This window comes from Mytilus californianus, unplaced genomic scaffold (genome assembly GCF_021869535.1).
Source record: "Mytilus californianus isolate M0D057914Y unplaced genomic scaffold, xbMytCali1.0.p SCAF_5, whole genome shotgun sequence".
Lineage (NCBI taxonomy): Eukaryota > Metazoa > Mollusca > Bivalvia > Mytilida > Mytilidae > Mytilus > Mytilus californianus.
In genome coordinates this window covers 6,602,150-6,629,979 of record NW_026262701.1, presented here as the reverse complement: position 1 = coordinate 6,629,979, position 27,830 = coordinate 6,602,150, and the positions used below count along the sequence as shown (strand labels likewise).

The window sequence follows — 27,830 nt, the reverse complement described above, 5'->3', positions numbered from 1 at the left end:
TCAATAATGAACACTATACTTAATGCCAAAATAAAGATTTACACAAAATAAAGACTACGAACCAGACCTAAAATGAAAATTACTCGAACATGACTTATTTAAAATATAAACAGTTATTTTTGACATAGTAAGATGATAGCTTTGATATGATTTTTTTTACCGAATTATCCTTAAAATTGTGATAGATCTAGAAAATTAAAAAAAATTACAATCTACAAATGTATGAACTCGAACTTGTTATCTTTATTTTAGCAATTCAGATTCATCATCACAAGAATATTGCACAGAAATAACTGTATTTCCTTATTTATTATCAAAGCACAATGAAAACATGAATGTTCATTTAATTATTATACCATTGTACTACTTATCTTTCATACCATCGGCTATTACAAGTTCTTTTGATGATGTGACATCAGAAACTCTTGGTGCTTCTGTCAAAGGCTTGATAGCAGCCTTTGGGGACTATAATGCAAACAAAAACACAGACCTGTTTGTTATTGGAGATGCAGGTAATTTGTTTTAATGCCAAAGACGAGTTGCAATTATGGACCAGTTATGGCTATACCAAATAATGTTATACAGCAGTTGTCCATCCTGACAAATCTGGGACTATTATACTAAGTTAGTATAATAGTCCCAGGACAAATGTACAGTTCTCACTGCTTCAAACAAGAAAACTATCAAACATAATTACATTCTTTATAACCATACCTAAGAATCTGTCTCTTCAGCAAAATATCTGGGCGTTACTCTCCAATCTAAGTTAAAATTGACTCAACATACTAACAATATTATCTCAAAATATGCAAGTAAAAGACTAGGTTTCCGTTAAAGAAATCTCAAAACATCCATCAAAAACTGTGAAACATTAAGTCACAGACATACCTAGCACTTGTCCGTCCAAGTGTCATGCTGCTAGGCATGCTAGGTATGCCTGTAATCGTTGTGATCTACTTACATCTAAAGACTGCTTCATATATTAATTTTTCCCTAGTATTACAATTACACAATGGAATTTACTACCTTCAAATGTAGTACTTTCCCCGTCACTCTATATTTTTAGAGAACAGGTGACACCTACTGTTCTCTACAATATAAAACAGTAAATCTTATTAGAGCTATTTTCCTAATGCTTGTAGTCTAAAGGTTTGGTTGGCTTGCTTGCTTTGTTTGTATAAATGTTTGCTCAAGCATTTTAATTAAGATTGACATCTGCAATCAATAGATAGGCAAGGTTCCAGCTTGTATACATTATACTTAAATGTTATTGGATGTTATGTATAAATGTATAATGCAGAGTATAATGTATACAAGCTGAAGCCCCGCCTATCTATTGATTGCAGATGTCAATCTTAATTACAATGCTTGAGCAAACATTTACACAAATAAAGAAAGCAAGCCAACCAAACCTTTAAACTACAAGCATTAGGAAAATAGCTCTAATTATGTTAAAAGTTTTAACCACAAGTTCATGTTAGTTTTCTTCTCTTCTTGCTAAAAAAAAGTAGAAAATAGGAAAATGTTCAATTAAAGTTATTTTCTTATCTTGTTCAACCGCAAATAAATCATTTATGTACTCTGACTACCAATTTTCTCATGACAACCTAATACCAACCACGAAAAGTAAATAATTATGTGTCAAACATGTGACTGACAATGAAACTATTTGTGTATTTGTAATAAAGACAAACATTATAGAGACTGTCAGGAGCAGTGGCTTTTCAAAATTTATTATACATATGTATACAACACAAAACAAATTTCCTTAATTGTATTCACCACAAATGGAATCAGTTTCAATCAAATTACAAACAAATAGCGCATAATAACATGAATTAAGATTAATCTTCCTATACACAAAATACACGTACTGTACATAGAGGGTCTCTGCCCTTGTTGATTACTTTTCTTGTGCACGCACCACTTTAAATACTAACAGAACTTCTTGCACTATTGTTATTACAATTCAGTCGGCTTTCTATAATGGAAAATGCATACACCTATCGTACATTAATATATATTTCATTTAGTCAATGTTAGTGAAAATTTCTATATATAAGTTAACCCATTGGTAATCCATAAAATATCTCATAAAAATCACCACACTAGAGATCCTCTTTTTTGTTAATGAATAAGAGGACAAAAAGACCATGACTATGGTCAATAGTGCAAAAATGAAGTGGTAATGTACAATTTTTTAATCATGCATCATTTGTTGCTGGACATCTGCTTGTATACAGTATATGTATACATAATACTGTATTATGCTCTTTTCAAAACAGACAGATCAATTCCTTTTTATGATTTGATGAACCTGTAAGGTTTTCATTGGTCCTTGTTTAGACAGGCCTCTTATTATCATATTATCTGCTTGTTGTAAAACAATGTAAAAGGCTATTTTTCTCAGTTTTGTATGATTATTTTATATGTTATAGGCACTAGTGTTAAAATTTATCTTGCCACGAAAGAAGTGACATCTGATGAAAGCAAGTACCAGGAGATAGTACTTATAGATGGAAATACTGCTAATGGAACCGTCATTACAAGTGTTGTTCCTGCTGACTTTGATGGTGACAATCAGATGGATATCCTGGTTACTAGGCAACTCAAAGATGTGTCAGGGGTCAGAGTTCAGATTTATTGGGGACATCATCAGCAAACTAAATTAGGTATGAATCTCATATCATTTTATTTCTTTTGAATTTTATGGTTATACAAATTTTGTTCATTTACATTTGAAAAAAAAATTAAAAAAAATGTACTATCAAATCTTAGTGATTGCTTTGATCATTGGTTTAAGACATTTTTCATAGGTCCCTTTTTGGTCCTTTAACTCCTTGAGTATTGAAGTACTTATACATCCTTAGCTTTTCAAGTTTTAGGTGTTTTTTTTCTTAACTAGAATGAGCTGATGTAAATCTGGAAAAGTATACCAAATTTACAAAGTGATATTTTCATTTTCTACAGTCTTCATGATAACATTAAAGTACATGTACCAACTAAATAGTCATGTGATTATTTTGACAATCTTCCATAAAGGTAATCAAATATCCCTCTGAAACTTATATGTTGATTGTTCTAAAATAGCAACAAGTGAATAGAATTTATTATATTTTGTAACTATCCAACATTAATTAGGACGCTATGAGCTACGACCATCAGTAGCAGTACTTGTCTATAGTTGAAGACCCTGTTGTTACCTCTAGATCTTTAAATTTTTTTGTGTGTCATTAGGTATCTGTCTCAGTGGCATACCCTATACACATAATACATCTATTATCTAAAACTTGAAGAGGAGTTAATAATTCTGGAAAAAGGATATGTGATGGATGTACATATAACAATATTCTGAAGATAACCATACATGTGCAATAAAGGCTTGTGTTTTTACAACAAGATCAAGTTGGCTCCTACTGTTTTTATATACTGGGCATAGGTCAATATAATTGATAATTTTGATATCCTGTTATCAAATACATTTGTATTTTGTAGAACCAGTGCCTTTAGAAATTCAGGGAGGATTGAAAGATCAACCGTTAGTATTAGAGTAAGTACATTGTATATATAAATATATGATAAGATCATGTACAGTGCAGATTGTCTTTAGCTTGCAGTGGGATGTGAGTTTTTGCTCTGTGTTTGGCTGTGACTTTGGGATGAAGAACACCAATAAAAGTACTATTCATTCGCTATGGGTTTTATCAAGTGTGTGAAGGGATTCTGTCATTAATTGATAAACCATATAACTCTTTTCCATGTATAAAAAGTAATTAAAAGATAAATTGTTAGGATTAAGTGCCTGTATCAATTAAAAATGTAAGATTGACTGATCTATGATTTCAATCTCTGAAGATACAGAAATAGATTTATCAACATTCAATCAATATTCAGTACCATGTAAACTATTTTAACATGAACTATATATCTTTCTGAAGCTACATTTGTACATGTTTAAGAAGCTACATTTGTACATGTTTAAAGAAGCTACATTTGTACATGTTTAAAGAAGCTACATTTGTACATGTTTAAAGAAGCTACATTTGTACATGTTTAAAGAAGCTACATTTGTACATGTTTAAAGAAGCTACATTCATGACATTTGTACATGTTTAAAGAAGCTACATTTGTAAATGTTTAAAGATTCCAGCCTTTCCTTACCCTATTAATTCGTTATTCCTGGTGATTGATAGGCCAAAAATCTATTTTCTTTCAAGGACTTCTACTGATAATGTTAAAATTGATGTAACTACCTTTTTCTAGCTGTAACAAGTCTGTGCAAATTTTACCTTGACCCAAAAACCTTCACTATTTTATTTTAATCACCTGGGAGAAGTTCAGCGTGATGTTTTATTGGTCTCAAAAATTGGCTAAAGTATGTGATTATGTTACACAGGTGACTTATCTCTGTTAACAGTTATTGTCTGTCAAGAGACTGTAGTCACAGAAATGAGACAAGCATGCTATTTCCAGTCTCAATATTATCAACAGTTGTTAAAGTTTATGATTAGGTTTCACAGGCTACATATAGTGTTCTCCCTAGGGCCTTTTAGCATCATGGCAATGTGATGCTATAATCTTAAATGTGATGCTATCTGAAGTGATTTTCTTATAAGATTGTGTTATGGATGTGATGCTATAATTTTTAGAAACAAGATGGTATTTCAATTTCCCCTGTTTACCAGGATGCTAAATGAAATATCTGGGGAGAACACTGGTACATATCTCTGTGTTAATGGTTTACTTTAAATATATTTCAAGTATTTGAACTTTTAAATAAAATGTCTGGTGTTAATTGATATATGTAGTAACCAGCCCAGAATTCTTTTTATATTTTATAAGGTAACTTTTTTATTTTTTTAGTGCAAATGGTAATATGATTCCAGATTTACTAGGTGAAAGTTTAGATGGTAAAAGACAATTTTATATATTTCAGTAAGTATAAAAAAACTGCTGTACGTTTAACACTAAAATCACCATTAATCATTGTTACATTATAGATTTTTTGTGAAAATAAAGGAGATGTTTGATATACTTCAGGGAGATATTTTGTTCTTATAACTCATTTATGGTGTTCAAGTTTTATTGAAATTTGAATGGAAAGACTACCAAAGGCTTTAAGAATTGAGGACCATAAAAAAATCTAAAAATCTATAGGAAGACAGCTAGTCTTGGGTCTGTATACAATGAAACAAGAAATAACATTTGGGCAATACCAGTTATGTGCTCTGGAAGGGTATTCATATGGTAATGAGTAATAACCAGTAAAAAGAACATGTATAATGTATGGTGGTAAAGATACCAGCACATCATAATTTTTTTGATTTAACAATTTTTGTGGTATATCATTTACTCATAGCTCTTCTTTTAATGTCTTTTATTTTTCCAGGAATGGACATAGAAACTACACAACAATGCCTGTGAACTCCACTGATCCATTAAAATATCCACAGAGTAGTGCATTCCTAGATCTCAATGGAGATCTAATTGCAGGTAAGGATTCTAGTTTATTTAAAGAATAATAACAGTAATGTAGTTAAAGAGTTGCTGATATCCATACACGAGATTCCAATTTCGTATTTATGAATGAACTGCCTCGGTTGACCTAGGGTTTATTTAGGGTAAATGCATCATGGGACATTGTGACGTAAAGATATTTGCATTATGAGATCAAATTTTCTGGGGAAGGCAACAATTGGAAGATCATGTATTGGTATCATAGATGAGCAAGTAAAACAGATATTTGCAAAAGTCTAATATCAAAATGGCAAAAACTACATTACTGTTAATCTTATTCTTATGCATTGCAAAAATAAACAATGCTTTATAACATGTCACTTTTATTATTCTTCCCTTAGTTTATTTATTTTGTATTTACATTGTATCATAGGTCAAATTTATTTGTTCAGTGTATGTTAACTGGTGTTAATATGTCCTTTGATTGAGTTAAGCTATTTCAGTTGATATTTTATAGTGTGTCTTTCTATGTTGTGATGTTACACTATTGTTTCAGAAAAAGGGTGAAGGTTTGGTACCATTAAAACGTTTAAACCCGCTGCAATTGTTTGCACCTGTTCTAAGTCAGGAATCTGATGTTCAGTAGTTGTCGTTTGTTGATGTGGTTCATAAGTGTTTCTCGTTTCTCGCTTTTTATATAGATTAGACCGTTGGTTTTCCCGTTTGAATGGTTTTACACTAGTAATTTTTGGGGCCCTTTATAGCTTGCTGTTCGGTGTGAGCCAAGGCGCCGTGTTGAAGACTGTACTTTGACCTATAATGGTTTACTTTTTTAAATTTTGACTTGGATGGAGAGTTGTCTCATTGGCACTCATACCACATCTTCTTATATCTATTTAGAGCTTATAAAACAAGAATAAAAATAGAATTAAATAATTCAGAAAACAGTGAGTCTAATTAGAATCAGATGTATATTCTATCATATATTATTGATATTTTCTCCATATATAACACAATATGCATCCAGACACAGATGTGTAATAGGTCAAAATTAGGGGTCAAATTCTTCTTCAAAAGTGAATTTATTATCATGTTACTTTGGAGATTAAATGAACTTTATAATCATAGATCACCTTTGTTTATGTAAAGCATCAAAATCCATAAGATTTTTACCAATTTTCTTTCTATATGCATATTCACATAAGAGGTACATCACTTTCTTGAGACCCTGGCTACCATTGCTTTAACTGACAATACTTAACCCTATAAGTTAGTTGTAATTAGTATCAAGCTTAACTTCAAGAATTTTCTCTATTGATAAGTTATAGGCATTTTAAGGATCTAGTCAAAACAAAGGGAGACCTTACTGTTGTTATTTTTAAAGTTTAGAACCATCTATTTTATTTGTAGATTTGTGTATTGTATCAGAAAAAGACAAGAAACCACAGCTGGAGTATTGGTATAATAAGGTGATTGTAGAAATATATTTTACATGTAGCAAGCTGAACTTCTAATTTTGTCATGAAAATGTATGAAATATACCTGTCTTAAGGCATTATTCACTTAATAATGATATTTATTAACATTTCACTGGTTAATAAACCACCTTAAATAAAATTACACTTTTTGAAATGGATTGGTTTATTTACAGGATGGTACTTTAACATTTGAAAAAGCAATACCATATCCAACAGATGCTAAATTGTTTGGTCAGATTACATTCCTAGATATTGGAGCTAACAGAGGTAATTATATGTGATAGTTATCTTTAAGAAATATGGTGTATTTATAATGGCGAACTTTAACCTGTTAGCAAAATGGCTCTTTCAGCAATGTATATATAAAGAGAAAACATGTGAAAAATCATGAAAATTTTATGTATAATAATTCAATTAAAAGTAAAGGAAGCAAGAAGTTTTTCATATTTGTAATATTAAGTTATGAGAATTAAATAAAAGATTATTTTCTTCCTGATATCCACAAAATGCATGCATAAAAAAAGGTCTTGTTTGGTGTATGGCAATGCTAATAACTAATTATGAACAGTGAAATATTGTATAATATTGTAATTGTTGAAGAGAACCATGTTTATGTAATTTTTCCCAGCATGTACCTACAGTCAACTATTATATAACTGTTTTATCATGTTTATAGCTGAAGGGAACCATGTTTATGGTATTTTACCAGCTTGCACAGATACTAAATGTACCAAAAGTGTGTTGTATGTGTTAACAGACTCTCAAGATCAGGTAATAGTATATGATAAGTATTTCTTAATATAGAAATAAGGAAATGTAGTATGATTGCAAATGAGACAGCTACCCACCAGAGACCAAAAAAACAAGGATGTCAATAACTATAGGGCCCTGTACAGCCTTCAACAATGATTAAAACACATACCATATAGTAAGTTATAAATGGCCCATAATGAAAAAATGTGACAATTCAAAAGAGAAATGTTGCATAGTTCACAATGAAGAAGCAAGTAATTAAAAGTTTGAGGAAAGGAGCAATACCATAATACCATCAAGGTGATTAATTGTTAAATGATTTGTTGTCTTAAATGAATAAATCTGAAAGATCATTGTAGTATTATATTTTTATTGTCATAGTGGAGTAAATTGGACTTGAATATAAAATTAGACAAGATGGACTGGAACTTTGTCCCCCCAGACCAAAATCCTGCTGGAATGGACAAAATACCTATCACTGTACGTGTAGGGGACTACAACTTAGATGGATATCCAGATCTGTTAGCAGTACTACGTAACACATCACAAGAGGGGTAATTTTCAATAAAAAGTACTTGTACTTTTACTTAGTATTCATTTTCATATCTTTAATTGAAGGTGATATTTATTTATTAAGAATATAGGTAAATGCAGCTACAGCTTATTGATTAGTCAATAGACTACACACTGATTAAATTGTACACTAACTCATTCAATTTACAAATATCTTATATCTTTTTAAGGGGGCCTCGGTGGCCGAGTGGTCTAAGTAGTTACTACTGTAATCACTAGCCAGTCAACACTCAGGTTGTGAGTTCAAACCCCGCTCATGCGGGTGCACTCGACTCCAATCTTAATTGACTAAGATTGTCAGTTTTCCTATCGAAGGTCGGTAGTTTTCTCTGGGCACTCCGGCTTCCTCCACCAATAAAAACTGGCCGCCATGAAATGGCCCAAAAGCGGTGCTTAAAAGTGGCGTTAAAACACCAAAAATAAAAAATCAAATATATCCTTTTATGATGCTGTTTTTGAGTGAAAGCTGCAAGCTAAGCAATATATTTGTAACACTTCAAGTAAAACTGTCTAGGTATCTGATAAGCAGTTTGTTTTGAAGATCAATGATATCTTACTTATATACTGTATGAGCAGTAAATCAATGTTCATTCATATCAAATCTAAATGATAAAATTTAATACTAAGAAATGAAGGATTTTGTAAGTTATCATTATATTGTATTTTTATGACTAGGTTTCAACAGAAAGCATTTATCTTAGAGAACATAGCTTGTTCTAAGTGTGCCACAAAAAGACATTTTGGTTTTGGATATGAAGTACCAATGCATTCAGATAAAGAAAAGGCTTTGATACCAGCTTTCTATGATTTCCAAGACGATGTGAGTACTGCTTATTTGATACCATAATCTGAAAGTATGTTACTGTACCAATGTCAATGGTTGAAAAGTAACTGTAGTGCTTAATTTATTGATACATCTCAAATAGAGTTAAGATATATGAATCCTAAGAATTCAGAGGCAGATTTTATTATTATTTTGGGGGGTGGGGGGGCATATAGAGCTACTGATATGGTTAATGCATAGACTTTTTTTAATAGTCCCTCTCATTACATTGCCTTGATTCCCCCTCCCCTTTTCAATTCCTTGTTCTGCAACTGGAATCAAAGTGAGTTGTTTTGTTTCATATCATATGTATTCAGTTGCAAACAAACATCATATTAATTTTTATTATATATTTATATATCTGTCTGTTTGTTTGTCAGTTTCACTTTTTGTATCTTGATATAAATTAACTTGATCCAATTAAAATCCAAGATAAAAAGACTTTAATGAATATGTTATAATTACTTTTACAAATTATCACTGATTGGTCAAAAATATCAGTGAACAGAAAGTCAGGCATTAGGACATTTATGTTAGATATTAGTGAGAGATATCAAGGCAAGGCCAAAACAATTTGACCATACAATTTTGTTTCCTGCAATAGACAATGTCCAAATCGTACCATTACTTTCTTGGTGTTCATCGTTTTGCACCTTCTCTCGCTCTACATGGAGGTGTTGGATGAATCCCTAGCCAATTTAGGAGATGGGTAAACCTAATGTGGTATTGGAACAAAGTTCTTATGACAATGATAGAATTACAAAGCTGGTGTTTGATGTTGACTATAACCGTTGTACTGACAACTGGTGCTGTAAATTGAAAAAAATATTCTATAAACTTAACTTAGAACATTATTTTGAATCACAAACAGTTGTAGATTTGAAAACTGTCCAGTTGAGCATCTTGCATCTCTATTCAAATATATGGAATGATTCTACACAGAATGTATCGAAACTACGAACTTGTATAAATTTCAAAACTGTTTTTGAACATGAACAATATGTTAAGCTCACTTTAGACAATAGAACGTTCACATTTGACACAATTCAGATATGGATTATTGCCTTTGAGGATAAAAACTGGACGTTATATTGGTGAACGACCAACAGAAAGACTCTGTAGTTTTTGCGCTGATGAAGTGGCCGAATCAAAGACTCATTTCTTATTGGACTGTTCATTCTATACTCTTATCTGAGAACATTTGTTTGGGGAACTTTTGACAACATCTTCTTTCTTATCTATTAACAGTAACGAAAAATTTAAATTGTTAATGTTGAATCATACATGAAAATCAGGCATACTCCAAAAGATGTCCAGGCATACTCCAAAAGACGATATTTACAAATAGATATCTAAAATAATTAACTTTAATTAACAGTATTGAAGATAAATTCATGAATAGTTTATTATTTGCAAGAACGTGAAAATTGTTAACATGTTTAATATTATTTAATGTGACTTATAGGTCCATTGGGCTGGGTGCATTTATATCTCTTTATATTATATTGTTAAAATTTGTACATATGTACACATGTCACTACAATAAATGATTTACTTACTTACTTACTTACAAAGTCTTAGGTCTTAGTGTAGGATTTTGAGAAGGGTGGTTAGATTACCTTGTAAGAGATGTTAATAGATTTAATTCATCCTCCACCTCTCTTTGAAAATACCACAAAATTAGGTCATCATCTAAACCACAAGCTAGTTTACATTTAATAACTGGTAAAAAATAATATTGAGACTTGCTGCTGACCTTTTACAATATTGTAGCCAGATAATATTTAACTTACAGGTTATCAGACATAGTGTTATTTATATTTTCTTCTTTATAGGGTATCCTAGACCTGATAGTAACAACTTTTGGAGAAGACAGTAGTCCACATATACATCTGTTAAAACACACTTTTACTGACGATGCTTTCTTCCTAAAGGTGAAAGGTAAGTTAGTATGGATATATATTTTATGATAATTTTTGTAGGGAAACAGAAATCTTTGATCATATTTCTTATTTACATATGATGTCAAAGTCAATTGTTCTCATGGTTATACAGCTATTTGACAGATATTGTAAAAAGAATATATTAAGGATGTACACCTCTGAGGAGTCAAAAATTTCTAGAATTAAACTTTTTTTCTTAACCTGATTTTTGGGTTTATATGACTGTAAAAATATAATCGGCGAAGAAAAAATCAATGGTGGTGCACTTCTTTTTTTGCTACGGTCATTTGAAAGTACCCAATTCTGATGATTTTCCCATCTTTCATCAATTTTTACCCGTTTTTGGACTATTATCATGAAAAAAATCCCAGTTTCACAATTTAACTTTTTTTCATACTTTCAATAAAGATGAAGTGGACAAATCTGAATAAATTTAACTTAAAAAAACTATAGGTAGGTGTTTATATAAGAAAGTTTTATAAAATTTTGTTGCTTTTTCGTATCAAATTGACCATGCTGTCAATTTTGTAAATTTGGAATTTTTCTCTTTTTTTTTTAGAACAAAAAGCATATTATTTCAACTTCTTTGTTATAAATGATTGAAAAACTACATATCGAAGAAATTTGAATAGAAAAAATTGATATGGGATGTACATATATCTGGTAAAATCATTTCTTGTACCCCTCGTCCATTTTCTCAACATTTTGGTTAACGAGACTGACTTGATTGGTAATAAAATTTGAAAATTTTATTACTCAAAAACAACTTCTTGTAAATACACAATTTTTTCACAGAGTTAAGTTTGATATTTTCCACTTGTATCACATGTTTTGGAAATATCTCCAGAACAAGATTTCAACGAGACTGAAACATCAGAAGAATACCTCCTTAATGCCATTTTAAAGTCACAAATTTGATAAGAAAATTGGCAACCGACACTCAATTTTTGTAGCAATGTTTTATATGTTTGCTTTTTTCTCATAATGGAAAAATATTTGAATATAATGTGGATTTTCTCCTTTTCAGTTGTTAGTGGACTGTGCAGCACAAATTGTCTCAATGGTAGAGAGGTAATTATAGTTTTATATCTTCATGTGGTGTATATGTAAAGAAGGAAGTGTGGATACTACTGTCATGAGAACGCAACCAAAACAATCAAAAGACATCTATAGGTCAACATATAATCTTCACCAAGTCTTTAAACAATATTCCAGTAATTTAATACAACTGTGAAAGTTAAAACCTTTAGATTCTGACTTTTGCCTTTATATCTTTTATATGCAAATGAGGTACATAATTCATGTTTAGAATCTTTACTTTAATAAATACAAATTCTGTAGTCTTTTGTCCAAAGGGTGATGATTTGTAAAGTGGCAATTTATAATACAAGAGTTTAAAGAAAAACATAACATACATGTATTATATAAAGTATTGTTAGTTGTTTGTGTGGTATAATTATCTCAGAATTAGAATGAATGTTTTGAATATGGTTCCATGTGTCTCCACATAATTTAAACTCTTTGTTATTTCAGCCTTATGGTATAAACCAGCCTGGGCCTGCTGTTAAGTATACAACTGAGGACAATGAAGGGAGGTTACAGATTGGCATAGGTAACTACTTCTGTAGAATTATATTAATAATGGGGTTGTAGGAAAAGGCTATGGATGTCTTCTTATTCAAATTGTAGACAAGTAGTTGAATTATCTCCCCATGAATTAGACAACTAGTAGAATTATCTCCCCATGAATTAGACAACTAGTAGAATTATCTCCCAACGAATCATACAGCTAATTAAATTGGGGGGTGTTAGTAGTTTTGTTAATTAGAATTATCTCCCCATGAATTAGACAACTAGTAGAATTATCTCCCAATGAATCATACAGCTAATTAAATTGGGGGGTGTTATTAGTAGTTTTGTATATAATACTTAGGGTATCCCAAAGTAAAAATGATGATGGATGAATTTTCCTGTTTATTAATATAATTGGTTAAAAAGCATTATGATTATTGTATTTGATAGTATAAAGTAGTAAGTTATCTTTCAAATAAAGCTTGTTCAATGATCAGAAACTTCCTATTATTTTGGATTTGAAAATTGCCACTATAGATTTTTGTAGGACAGGCAATTGTGCTCAGAAGTATTATTATCTTACCTCCTATACATTTTTAGGAATATGATTGGTTAAAAGCAACTGCATGGAGACCGTGTATATTTCATATTAGGTTAATAGGCGGGGCTAATTTCAATACACGGTTGGTAGTGGTGTTACGTCCCTTTATAAAAACAACATGGTGTTAAGGAAAAATCTGAACGGTTTCAACAGACGAAGAAATTGATGATGAATGATTGAAATAAATTCATAAAACACATTCAAAGCTAACACGTTGTTATTGGTTGCATTTTTTTTTTGTATATACAAATGGAAGTAGGTTCTTAATACTAAGTATTGAAGACTTAATCACTTTGATAGACCACTAGTCTAAATACCACTTGTTAAGATAGTCGGTAAGATAAACTCGTTACACAGTGTGCTAGTGACCTAATATGATATATATGGGGTCAGTAAATTCCATATGGGGATTCGAGCTTCACTCTCACCCCACATGGAATTTACTGACCCCATTTATATCGTATTAGGTCACTAGCACACTGTGTAACAATTAATATTCTTCCATCAACAGTTTGTAATTGCCAATATGATAATGTACTTTTGGTGAAAAGTTGTACCGGTATATATTATTTTATATTGAACTACACTATATTCTTTTATCTCTAATGTAAGCTGGGCCTTGTAACAAACTCTCTGTACATTTGATGTATTTACAGCTTCCCAGCTAACACAGTCGGCTCACTTCAGTTTACAGTTACCATTTACAGTATTTGGATTAGGCCAGACACCAAACTTTGTAGACACATTAGAAGTAGCCATTCCATATCCTGTAGGAAAGGTAAGGATTAGAAGAATTAGGTCAGACACCAAACTTTGTAGATACATTAGAAGTGTCCATTCCCTATCCTATAGGAAAGGTAAGGATTAGCAGAATTGGGTCAGACACCAAACTTTGAAGACACATTAGAAGTATCCATTCCATATCCTATAGGAAAGGTAAGGATTAGCAGAATTAGGTCAGACACCAAACTTTGTAGACACATTGGAAGTAGGCATTCCATATCCTATAGGAAAGGTAAAGACTGGAAAAATTAGATTAAATACCAAACTTTGTAGATACATTAGAAATGTCCATTCCCTATCCTGTAGGAAAGGTAAGGATTAGAAGAATTAGGTCAGACACCAAATTTTGTAAGTACATTAGAAGTAGGAGTTCCATATCCTATAGGAAAGGTAAATATAAGATGAATTAAATCAAACATTGAACAATGTAGACACATTAGAAGTAGGCTTTCCATATATAGCAAAGGTAAAAAAAACAAAACTTTTTTGACGCATTATAAGTAGCCATTCCATATCCTTTATGAAATGCAAGGTTTTTAAGAAAAAATAAATCAGACACCAAACTTTGTAGATACCTGTAATTGGCCTTGTAAACTCCGCACTAGTACATTGTCTGCATCACCCTTTTCGCCAAGTTTGGAGACTTATTGGTTTTATTTGCTCAGTTCTTATTATTATTATTATTCTTCCCTCTTCTTCTTCTTCCACCTCTTTTAAATTTGAATTTATACTTTCGTCCTGGTGAAACATGATAGCTTAGGAAACATTGAGCGACAGATGCAAAGTGATGACTTGGTGGCTACATAGACATGTGAGCACATTGGAGACGAAAAATGCCAAGTGACGCCCCTAACACATTCCATATGGTCCTTGGTACGACTGCACTTGTGATGACCTTAAGACCTCTTATTAAATTCATGGAGATCCTTTTATAACATAGTATATATCAAAGTGTTGTCTCTTTAACCGTGGAACAACTGGTGCCAAATATTGCTCAACATTAACATGTACATTTGTATATACAACTTGGCTTTCAAGCTATTGAAACATCCAAACACTACAAGTCTCTCAATTGTGTCTATAAGATGAAGAACCACAATTATTGACCCTATAAAAACAACAACCAGACGAATGACTAGACTTGACATCAAATTAGTAACTTCAACAGTTTAATAAGGCTGTTGATAACAAAGGCTGAATAAAATTTTACTTTTATTATATAATATAAGTTTGCCCTTTGGGAGTCAGTATCTCAGCTGGGAAAATTTTGCTCCAGGCCCTGTCGACGACACTTGGTATAGTGGGTAGCCAAGCCCCGTGGACATGGACACTCTGCCAATCAACTGGAACGCAGAGGGTTCCAAAAGGGAATGAAGCGATGCTTCATCTCGTAGAAGGGTGCTACAAAAAGGGGTTGAATTGACGGTGGAGAGATGAAAAGTAGTTAATTACTTTGGGATAAGTAGAGAAATTAACCAGTGGTGAATTTCATAATGGTCCAAAGATCAGATGTGAAACAGCTGAGCGACCCCCAAGGAATTGAATAGGAAAGTTGGTGTAAGGGGATGAACTTATTTTGGAACACCTTGGACAACTTCAATAATTCACTGATGTTCTCAAAAACTGCTTAACTTAGGGTTCCACAATATGTTAGACTTACATGTCTAGTAGTGCAATCAGAGTTTTGTTTGTGCAATGAAGTTTATAAAGGGGTACTTTGAGGGACAAATGGAAAGGAGGGTTTACTAGAGAACCCTATGGGATTTTTATTTTTTTATGCCCCCGCCGTGGCGGTGGAGGCATAAAGTTTTACCCTTGTCCGTCTGTACGTACGTAGGAACGTACGTCCCGAAATTGGTTTCCGTTCTCTAACTTGAGTTTGCCTCAACCAAATGTTATTAAACTTATACACAATGCTTATTACCACAAAACACAGATCAAGTTTGAATTTTGGTGGCGTCACTTTAACCGTTCTAGAGTTATGCCCCTTTATAAATGGAAAAATTGCAAAATTTATAGTTTCTGTTCTCTAACTTAAGTTTGCCTCAACCAAATGTTATGAAACTTATACACAATGCTTATTACCACAAAACACAGATCAAGTTTGAATTTTGGTGGCGTCACTTTAACTGTTCTAGAGTTATGCCCCTTTATAAATGGAAAAATTGCAAAATTTTTATTTTCTTCTAAATATCAAGTAATTAGGGCCCCGCCGAATGGCGTTAGCCCTATAGTGATCAGTCTGTTTGTCCGTCCGCCATCTGTCCATCCATCCGTCTGTCCTTAACAAATTGTGTCCGCTCTATATCTAGAGAACCGTTATGATTTCAAAGTTTATACTTGACATGTATATTAACCAACACCAGAGGGTGTGTCATAATGTATGTTCAACTTCCTAGGTCAAAGGTCAAGGTCAAAAACTTTGGTTTTAGTTGACAACCCCATGTCCTATGGTAAAGATTGTGTTCGCTCTATATCTTGAAAATCGTTATGATTTCAAAGTTTATACTTGATATGTATATAAACCAACACCAGAGGGTGTGTCATAATGTATTTTCAACTTCCTAGGTCAAAGGTCAAGGTCAAAAACTTTGGTTTCAGTTGACAACACCATGTCCTACGGTAAAGATCGTGTCCGCTCTATATCTTGAGAACCGTTATGATTTCAAAGTTTATACTTGATATGTATATAAACCAACACCAGAGGGTGTGTCATAATTTATGTACAACTTCTTAGGTCAAAGGTCAATGTTAAAAACTTTGGTTTCAGTTGACAACCCCATGTGCAATGATAAAGATACAAATTTTTTACCACACATTATTCACAGCGGGGCCCACAGAGATGGCTCCCATCTCAATGGTATCTAGTTTTTACAAAAATTGGAGTTATCTTCCTTTGTCCATGATCATAGTTGAATCAACTACAATCAATGCTTTATACGATGCAATGTTTAATTTTGACTTCCACTGATAAAACACAGATGAAGTTGAATTTGGGTAGTGTCACTTTAACCATTATTGAGTTATGCCCCTTTATAAATCGAAAGATTGCAAAATTTTTAGTTTCCGTTCTCTAACTTAAGTTTGCCTCAACCAAATATTATGAAACTTATACACAATGCTTATTACCACAAAACACAGATCAAGTTTAAATTTTGGTGGTGTCACTTTAACCGTTCTAGAGTTATGCCCCTTTATAAATGGAAAAATTGCAAAATTTTTAGTTTCCGTTCTCTAACTTAAGTTTGCCTCAACCAAATGTTATTAAACTTATACACAATGCTTATTACCACAAAACACAGATCAAGTTTGTATTTTGGTGGTGTCACTTAAACCGTTCTAGAGTTATGCCCCTACATAAATGGAAAAATTGCAAAATTTTTATTTTCTTCTTTATATCAAGTAATTAGTGCCCCGCCGTTGGGACGCCCTATAGTGATCAGTCTGTCCGTCCGTCCGTCCATCTGTCCTTCCGTCCGTCTGTCCGTCCGTCCGTCTGTCCGTCCTTAACAAATTGTGTCCGCTCTATATCTAGAGAACCGTTATGATTTCAAAGTTTATACTTGACATGTATATTAACCAACACCAGAGGGTGTGTCATAATGTATGTTCCACTTCCTAGGTCAAAGGTCAAGGTCAAAAACTTGTTTTAGTTGACAACCCCATGTCCTATGGTAAAGATTGTGTCCGCTCTATATCTTGAAAATCGTTATGATTTCAAAGTTTATACTTGATATGTATATAAACCAACACCAGAGGGTGTGTCATAATGTATTTTCAACTTCCTAGGTCAAAGGTCAAGGTCAAAAACTTTGGTTTTAGTTGACAACCCCATGTCCTATGGTAAAGATCATGTCCGCTCTATATCTTGAGAACCATTATGATTTCATAGTATATACTTGATATGTATATAAACCAACACCAGAGGGTGTGTCATAATTTATGTACAGCTTCTTAGGTCAAAGGTCAATGTTAAAAACTTTGGTTTCAGTTGACAACCCCATGTCCAATGATAAAGATACAAATTTTTTACCACACATTATTCACAGCAGGGCCCACAGAGATGGCTCCCATCTCAATGGTATCTAGTTTTTACAAAAATTGGAGTTTTTTTCCTTTGTCCATGATCATAGTTGAATCAACTAAAATCAATGCTTTATACAATGCAATGTTTAATTTTGACTTCCACTGATAAAACACAGATCAAATTGAATTTGGGTAGTGTCACTTTAACCATTATTGAGTTATGCCCCTTTATAAATCGAAAGATTGCAAAATTTTTAGTTTCCATTCTGTAACTTAAGTTTGCCCCAATCAAACATTATGAAACCTATACACAATATTCATTACCACAAAACTAAGATCAAGTACAAATTTTTTGTTTCCGTTTTCTAACTTTAGTTTGCCTCTACCAAATGTTATATAACTTATACACAATGCTTATTACTACATAATACAGAGTAAGTATGAAATTTGGTGGTAACACTTTTACCATTCTTGAGTTATGTCCCTTTATAAACATAAAAATTGCTGAATTTTTCGATTCCGTTCTCTAACTTTGGTTTGTCTCAACCAAATGTTATAAAACTTATACACAACTGTTCTAGAGTTATGCATGTTTACAAATAGAAAAATTGGTGAATTTTTAGTTTCTGTTCTCTACTTAAGTTAGCCTCAACCAAATGTTATGAGACTTACACACAATGCTTGTTACCACAAAACTCAGATCAAGTTCAAATTTGGGTAGCGTCACTTTTACCGTTCATCAGTTATGTCCATTTATAACTACATGATATGCAAGCAGGGGCATCATCTGTGTCCACATTTATTTATTTTCAAATGATTATAACTTGAAAACAGTAAGCGATAGACACATGGGGTCTTCAGTAATGACCATGGGAACATGCTGAAAGGTCAATGGTCAATTATGACCTTGACCTTTGAACTTGAAGTTTTTATGCCCCCATCGTAGCGGAGGGGGCATTAAGTTTTACCCTTGTCCGTCTGTACGTCCGTGCGTCCGTACGTCCTGAAATTGGTTTCTGTTTTTTGAATTTTGGTGGTATCACTTTTACCATTATAGAGTTACGCCGCTTTACAAATGAAAAATTCCGTTCTCTAACTTTAGTTTGCCTCAACCAAATGTTATGAAACTTATACACAATACTTATTACCACAAAACACTGATCAAGTTTGAATTTTGGTGGCGTCACTTTTACCATTCTTGAGTTATGCCATTTATAATCTTATATGCAAGTGGGGGCATCATCTGTGTCCCATGGACACATTCTCCATTTATTTTTCAATTTATTCAATAGGGAGAGTTTTTAGGGGTTTATACTTATGGGGATTTGTTTGGGTGACTTCGTGATAGCATCCTGTTACAATCATTTCTTGTTTCAAATTGTGTGTGATTGTTTGCAATATTTTCCTGCAAAATCCCATTTTCTGTCATTAATTAGATATTGAAAATGCTTGTAACTGATTCTAGAACACTTTATGAGTGTTAAAACAAGCCAAATTCTCAAAATAAAAAATTTAAAAGGTGCGTTTGAAATTAACCTGAAATAGGAATAGAAATAGTATAACACACACAAATACAGTGAGAGTGTGTGGAAAATCTGTACTTGATAAACATATCACTAAAGAATATGAATTTGCAACTAAAACAGTTCCCTCTTTCCTAAAATGTTGTTGAATATATTCATCACATTAATGTTTGAAGGATCTTAAGCTAAAACAAAACATATGCAGCAGTATGAAACACCAAAACAGAACAAATAACTGATTACATTTTGTAGTTTATACATTGTATGCATAAGCTATTTCCCAGCTGACTTCTTCACTTTTTTCGTTGTGTTAAATACAAGCGGATTCCAGCTTTAATAGGTTATGCAAGTTATGAAAAGAAATTTGAAATGAAGCATATAATTTTGATATTTATCAGTTAATGTTGGATTTTTAAATTAAAATTGCATATCAATATGGGTTAGGTAAATTGTTAGTTTTTAAAAAAAAATAAGGGCATTCTTTACAATTTCAATAACAATAACAAACACGGCAGAACTAAAAAAACATCGAAAATCAGGTTTTCTCTTTTTTCTTGCTTATACATGTAGTACTCTATAAGCCACACCCCTGCTTGATTTTTTAATTTTAATTTTTGAGTAAAAAAACTGCGGACAATACAAGACTGAATTTGGTAAATTACAAGTAGGCATACCATACCCTATAGGAAAGTTAAGGATTAGAAGAAATAAATCAGACACAAATCTTTGTAGATACATTATAAATGAACATTGCATGTCATAAAAGACAGGTTAAGATTTGGAAGAATAGGTCATGCAATACCAAACTTTGGAGATCCGTAGAAGGACTTGATCACTCCACAACAATTGAAAATTCAGGATAGTGCAAGCATCACATGACGTATCAGTTGAACTTGATTAATAAATTATTGTTATAAAACTTGAAATTTTACTTTTTCACTACCATGATAATTGGTGGAATATTTAATGAATTCACAGTGATTTTGTTTTTTTACTTTTCAGCAAGCTAGAAAAAAATCTTGGACAGCAGTGATACCAAATTCTCAGCTTATAATTATACCTTACCCTAATGACGACCCATCCAGGTATGCTATTATGTTGTGACCTATAGTCATCTTATTATTTTGGGAAAATTTTGATATCATTAAGACCAAAATGGTATACACTTTGCTAATTCATATAATCACAACCCAGATGCAATTGCAGGATTTTGAAAAAGGGATCCCTAAACAAGACAATGTTAGGAGTTCAACATGCTAAAAGTCTATGCAGTAACCATATATGTGTCTCATACAGGATCCCCGGGCCCCTGAATCCGCTGCTGCAATGAGCATTTGAAATTTATTGTCATTACTTGGTGCTTCAGTTTTTCAGAAGGATCTAAAAAGTTTGTACAAGTTATCATGAACTTTGCCAAGATTTCTGAAAAATAATTATTTAGCTGTGCCTTCAAATTTTTAGACACTGTTTACGAAGGAACCAAAGTAATTTTACTTAAAAATGGCTGAAATAAAACTAGAGATAGGAACTTGGTTTATAATGCATTATTGGCACAATGATCTTAAAAGTGATTGTCCTGTCACCCAATATTTACTTTATTTTATATTCATATATCATACTACTTATTGTCTCGCCTTGACGGAGTCAAAAAGCGAGACAAAGGTATGCTGTTTCCGGCGGCGGTGTCAACAATGTATTAGTTTGTGATTAGGTCTAGTTCATGGTGAACCACTAGTGGTAGGTCAATGATATTTGGTATGCAGTTGTATTAGCATTGGCACATCTCATTACCATGGAGATTATTTGGCCCCGCCCCCTCAGTCAAGGTCTATTGACTATGAAACTTTTCATAGTTAACATGTATTAGTTTGTGATTAGGTCAATTTATGGGGAACCACTAGTGGTAGGTCAATGATAATTGGTATGCAGTTGTATAAGAATGGGCATATCTCGTTTCCATAGAGATTATTTGGCTCCGCCCCCTTAGTCATGGTCTATAGACTTTGAAAATTTTGCTAAGTTTACATGTATTAGTTTGTGATTAGGTCAGTTCAAGGGGAACCATTAGTGGTAGGCCAATGTTAGTTAGTGTTCAGTTGTATAAGCATTAGCACATCTCATTTCCATGGAGAATATTTGGCCCCGCCCCCTCAGTCATGGTCTATTTACTTTGAAACTTTTGCTTAGTTTACATGTATTAGTTTGTGATTAGATCAGTTTAAGATGAACTGCTAATGTTAAGTCATTGATATTTGGTATGCAAATTTATTGGCATTTGCAAGTATCATTTCCATGGAGATTATATAGCCCCACCCCTGATCATGGTTCATGGACTTTGAAACTTTTACATAGTTTACAAGTTAATGTTTGTGTTTAGGTAAAGGGAACGACTTATAATAAGTCAATGGTATTTGGTATGCAGTTGTATTAGCATTGGCACATCTCATTCCATGGAGATTGTTTAGCCATGTACCTTCAGTCATGGTTCATTGATATAGATATTTGCATAACTTACATGTTAAAGTATTGCAATTTAAATTTCAACATTTGCATTATCAAAATTATAAAAAGGCGAGACATATCTCTGTGATAACAGTTTATGGTAAACATATATTTATTTTAAATAACTTTTAAAGTTTTGCTAAATCATAGTTACAAAATAATTTACCAGTAATCAATTGATGCATGAAATATGTTTTAATTATACAGTGGAATGGGTCATCAGATAACAGTATTAATTATATTATTTTTCAGTTGGGTAAACAAATTATTTATAACTCCAAGTAGACTGGTACTTTTGACTGGTGCTGCTTTGTTAGGTACTTGTGGCTTCCTTGCTGGTATTGTAGGGATACTTCATTGGAGAGAAAAGGTAAGGGACATAACTTGTTTTATTCAAAAATTCTGTTACTATAAAATAACTACCGTAGAAAGGCTTGTATAGTCCGCGGTTTTATTCTCCAAAATTGGACCTTCCAGACGGGGTGCGGACTATAGAGTACAATAAGCAAGAAATAAGAGAAAAATTTCAATTTCGCGGTCGAGGTGGTTTGTTTACGTTCCGCCATCTTTGTTATTTCTATTGTAGAGGGCGCTCTTATCATTTTTCAAACTAATAATTTTAACTCATCCATATTAAGTTATTTCTATTCAATATCAAATTAATACTGATAAATATAAAAACTAAACCTTTCATTACAAATTTCTCGTTTCTTTTCAATGCATTGGTTGAAATAAACTGGTATCTGCTTGATTGAAACGATACAAACATAGTGAAAAAGACAACCGTAAACCAGCTTAGAATTTGTAAACTACAAAACGTAATCGGTTATTGTTCGTTCCGTTTGGTGTTTCATACTAACTAATATGGTTTGTATTAGCTTAAGACCCTTCAAACATTAATGTGATAGATATATTAAAGACTGTTTTACAAAAGGATGGAACTGTTTTACTGTCAAAGTCGTATTATAGTGATTTCTGTTATGTACGGATTTCGACTCTCACCGGTTAATTTCTTCTTTTACACGTGCTTTTTAAACTTCCTGTTTAAACATACACAAGTTTCTAAATTGATTTTTTTAAGTGAATTAAACTTATTTTAACAATCATGATGCGTTCTAGAATCATTTACAAACAGTTTCAGCTTCTGTTTGATGATGGAAAACAGGTTTTTCCAAGAAAATACCGCAAACGACCGCACAGGATTTGAAATTACCGGAGTTTCATTAGACCTTTTCTAACAGTTACAAAAAGTTTTTTTACCTAAAATTTCGTGGGGAGAAGGGGGTGCGGACTATGTACCACTGCGAACTATACAAGCCTTTCTACGGTAATCAAATATAATTGGATGCTGATTTTTATATCATTTCTTTGAAAAAAAACAAATAATCAAATAAAAGAATAATGATACCTTCAACATTTGTCAAGGGGTGGTTATTTTTTAAGTACATTTTAATGATCATTGCACTAGTTTGGAGAATATCATTTCACTTTAGTAAAAATTACAAACACTACTCACTAGCTCCTATGATATAATATTCTACTCAAGATAATAGTCATTGGATAATACTATAGTGTATATATTATTGGTTAAGTTACTTGCTTTCAAATATATGAGTACAATGGATAGGAAAGGGTGAAGTCACTAAAACTGAAACTTATCCAACAAAAAGAATCATTTTAAGGTCACTGTATGTCATTCAACAATGAGCTGGTGATTTTGTGTATTTTAAATATCTCCTTCTATTGAATATTACCAATAACAATAAGAGATGATGACAACTGCTGACAAAGGTCAAAAGATAGTTAATCAACAAAATCAATCGTTATTATGTGTTTTTATAATGAGACATTATTACAGAAATTGTTATAAGTGTATTTAAAACATGTTTTATTTAATTTCAGATTGAAGATAAGAAAGAGAAACTCATAGACTCACATAAATTTCACTTTGATGCAATGTGATGATAAGACATTGTAGGACTTTACAAATTTCTGTGCAATTCCATTTTTTGATTGAGAGAATGTCTTGAATGAAGTATGATTTTATGGATGAGTAAATGTAAAAAAGTAATGTTTAATCAGTATTACTGTTGAACTGTCTTTTGAAATCCCTCAACTGGTAAACTTTTAGAGCTATAATAATATTCCATGTTGATCAAAAGTTTAAATACCTTGCTTGCAAACTTTGTCAAACATTGTAATTAAGATTGACACTTAAATTCAATGGGTAGGCGGAGTAAGGGTCTGTTTACTATATACAAAGATTTGATTGGACAATGCATATTATTGTTTCCAGTTAGGCACTTAAAACATAGGATATTCATTGTCCAATCAAATCTTTGTATATTGTAAACTCCGCCTTTTTATTGAATTTAGGTGTCAATCATAAAAACAATGCTTGAGCATACCACCAAACAAATTTAGCAAGCAAGGTATTTAAACTTTGATCAACATGGAATATTATAATAGCTCTAATCATTCCTTGTTTTTGAATATATGTTACTACTCCAGAGTTTAAGATGGGATAGAATTCTGAATAAAAGGATATAAAAACCACAGATGTGTACATGTCTTGCAAAAAGTATTTAATACAATTTAAATCATCTATTGTCATTTTTGACAGATAATATGCCCTTTAAAGAAAAAAAATATACTTGTTTTGAAGTGATGATGACTAATTTAATTTTGATGTCTATCAAACAAGTTGAATTTGTTTGATTTATAAAGGAATTAGTGCATTTTGACCTCTATAAAGGCAGTAAAGAGAAATAACTTACTCACATTACATCAATTAAAAAATATCTATACTTTAAAAGAGAGCTTCCAACACTTGCTTTAAATGAAACATTTGAAATAAAAAACTTTTTGATTAAATAATTGACATGTATGGATATGCTGCATTTTGTGATCAAATTGGAGTGACAGGCTCACAACATAGAGAGTGCTTTGATTAAAATTCATTGCAGATAGTATGATGGTTGTGAAACTTGTGATCATTTGTATTTCTATTTTTCTATTATGTACCTGACAAGTATGTGTCTATTTGTTTTATTTTTGTTTACTTAGTTACATTAATGTTTTTAAATTTGTTATTGTACTGTCTCCTTGTTATATCACATTCTATGAATCACAATAGTTTATAATAAATTATTATTTTACCTGCACACACATGTATTGGTTTAAAAGAAAAAAATATTGGCTTTTCTAACGTCTAAACTTGTGTAGTGATTCATGTATAGTAAATAGCTGAAAAAAGAAAGAATTTTTGAACACCGATAGAAAATCAACTGGTCTGCTATACCTGAATATAATGAATTTTTAACTAGAACTATTGTGCTGTGTTAGATCTGATACTATTTTATATCTTCAGGTGTCCTTTTGTTTTTTGTGTTCTATTATTTGATTTTTGTACAATATTCCATGTTTCTCTTCTACACATTTTTGTTAAGGGGCCAGCTGAAGCCCGCCTCTAAGTGCGGGATTTTCTCGCTATGTTTAAGAACCATTGGTGGCCTTCAGCTGTTTTCTGCTCTTTGGTTGGGTTGTTGTCTCTTTGACACAATCCCCATTTCCATTCTCAATTTTATTCTTACAATTATTTGTATTGAAATACTGTAATTTCACATGTTTTATAAAAATAGTTCATTTTGATTAATATAATAACCTTTCATGTTGTTGGATAACTTAATTGTGACATTTTTATAAGTTCCTTGCATACTTCTTTCTTTGATGGTATCTGTTGGATCTAAATATTGGTAAAAAAAAGATAATTAAGAAGTGAGTTCACGATTTTTAAATTTTAAGAAATATCATACAAGCTTCGTTTATTCTCAAAGAAGAAAGAATTGTTTTAGATATATTTTCAATCAATTTTGTGTAATGGATGTAGAATATTCTATGAAATTACAAGCAAATTGAAAATATATTTTTTGCACAACAAATTTGAATGGTCTGTCATGAATTTTCTTTAAAAATCATTATAAAGAAATTACCTCTGGAGTTACCAACAACATTATACCCCAGAGATAAAATGTTTCTGTAAGAACAAATTTTCCTGAAATGTACCATTATACTTTTCTTTTTTATTATCATTGAAATATTGCAAACTCTTAATTTAACTTAAAGCATATACATTAACTTAAAAAAAAACTGTGTATAAATTGACCCAGTTGAATCAAATTTCCTAGTGAAATACATGATATACATTAACTTAAACAAGAAAATATCTTAAAGAAGTCATAGTATATACCAAAATAGAGGTAGTGCAAATACTAAAGACACTTTCATACAAAATTTGAAAAAATAGTTTTAATTTGACATTTATATATATTGACCTTGTCATATGTGTTAAATTTTTAAGCTGTCTTTAAAAAGGAAAAAAGCTGTAGTGAGTATTATTTAACCAATACTTTCTGTAAAATTTGAAGATGTATTGAATTATTATGAATAATATTCATATGAAACATTATTATGTAAAGTAAAAAATAGATACAAGTTTATATTTTTCCTATTTTGCTATAATAAAAACATGGAAAATATTTATATACATGTATGTATATATACTTATCATATGTTTCTGAACTAATTTATTTTGCATATAACAAAACTTTCATTGTTATTTAATGGTGAAATAAACCTATTTCACAAATGATTTTTTTTCTTATTAAATTATTTATTTTACTAAATGAAATTTTGATGTTTTATATTTATGATATCTGTCTACTAAAAGACTTGGTTACTCTGCTTATGGTATGATGAATGCTGTTTTTGGAGTCAACACTATGGTTTTCAGATAAAATCTTTACCAAACATTGTTCCATAATGCACAATGGGGTTTATAAGACAGTATTGAGTTTGAGGTAACTGTATCAAAGGTCAAGGTAACACAAGCAAAAACTAAAATTGGGCCAAAATTTTGGTTCCCTGACTTTGAACCAAAAGTCCAACCATCACTTAACTTAGGTTGAGAATACTTTGGGATGAAGAAGGTTCCTATTGATTTTAGGATTTGTAGGTCAAGGTCCTGGTCACAGCAGGCACATTAATAGATTGAAAAATTTGACATTTGATATTGTCAATGGGGAAAAAAATATGGGAAGAAAGTGTAGTTAAAGACAGAAAGCAGATCTTTACCAACTTGGTTAGATAATCTCATCAAAGAGGGAGGTAGCAATTGAATTTGATGTTATAAGTTGAAGGGCAAGGTCAGAGCAGTCAATCAACTTGCATTTATGATAACATTTTGGTTTGCATGAAATTTAGAGAATGTTTTTGTTTCTGGATACCACATGTCTATAAACCCCAATCAAGTATACATCATCAGCACACTTGACCTAAACAAAAAACTCTTTCCTCTACTACAAATCCATAAAGATCACAAAAACATAATTGTGTAGTGAGTAATAACATATCATGTGAGTTTTGTTCTTCATGCTTTTGAGCTCAGCACAATAGGACCTCTGTTGTGGATTGGACATTTTAAGATACTCCCATGGCTGGTATTTGATAATTTAATTCATAATAAGTAGTAACACATATCTTATGTGAATTTTTGCGACAATGTTAATAAAGGGAAGAATGCTCTCAGGATGTGCAGGAGGCAACATTTCATTTTCATGACAAATTCTTTGGATCTATTTGGAATACCTTTTCCAAACTTGGCATGATAATGCCAAATGGGAAGAGGAAGACCATGATTTATTTTGAGATTAATAGGTCAAGGTAACATCAGCTATTAATAGACTGAAATTTGGACCAAATTTTGTTGAAAATGTTAAGGTCATAGCAAATATTGAT

At 31.8% G+C, this 27,830-nt stretch overlaps 1 protein-coding gene across 1 annotated transcript; it reads left to right on the top strand.

The window, feature by feature from the left end:
• Window positions 1-261: 261 nt before the first annotated feature.
• Window positions 262-26,685, top strand: LOC127701560 (T-cell immunomodulatory protein-like). The gene is made up of 17 exons (XM_052205501.1): window positions 262-512; window positions 2,439-2,672; window positions 3,496-3,550; window positions 4,864-4,935; window positions 5,390-5,493; window positions 6,868-6,926; window positions 7,109-7,202; window positions 7,612-7,706; window positions 8,070-8,242; window positions 8,937-9,081; window positions 10,920-11,025; window positions 12,055-12,098; window positions 12,561-12,639; window positions 13,857-13,978; window positions 20,535-20,617; window positions 22,287-22,404; window positions 23,937-26,685. The coding sequence occupies exons 1-17, from the start codon at window positions 332-334 to the stop codon at window positions 23,994-23,996; spliced, it is 1,824 nt and encodes a 607-aa protein (XP_052061461.1). The 5' UTR covers window positions 262-331; the 3' UTR covers window positions 23,997-26,685.
• The last annotated feature ends 1,145 nt before the right edge of the window (window positions 26,686-27,830 follow it).

Excerpts from the sequence above, each read along its gene's own strand:
- LOC127701560 (XM_052205501.1), top strand. The coding sequence starts at position 332 with ATGAATGTTCATTTAATTATTATACCATTGTACTACTTATCTTTCATA. Across the intron at positions 5,494-6,867 it reads CAATGGAGATCTAATTGCAG|ATTTGTGTATTGTATCAGAA; the intron begins GTAAGGATTCTA and ends TTTTATTTGTAG. Across the intron at positions 12,640-13,856 it reads GAGGTTACAGATTGGCATAG|CTTCCCAGCTAACACAGTCG; the intron begins GTAACTACTTCT and ends ATGTATTTACAG.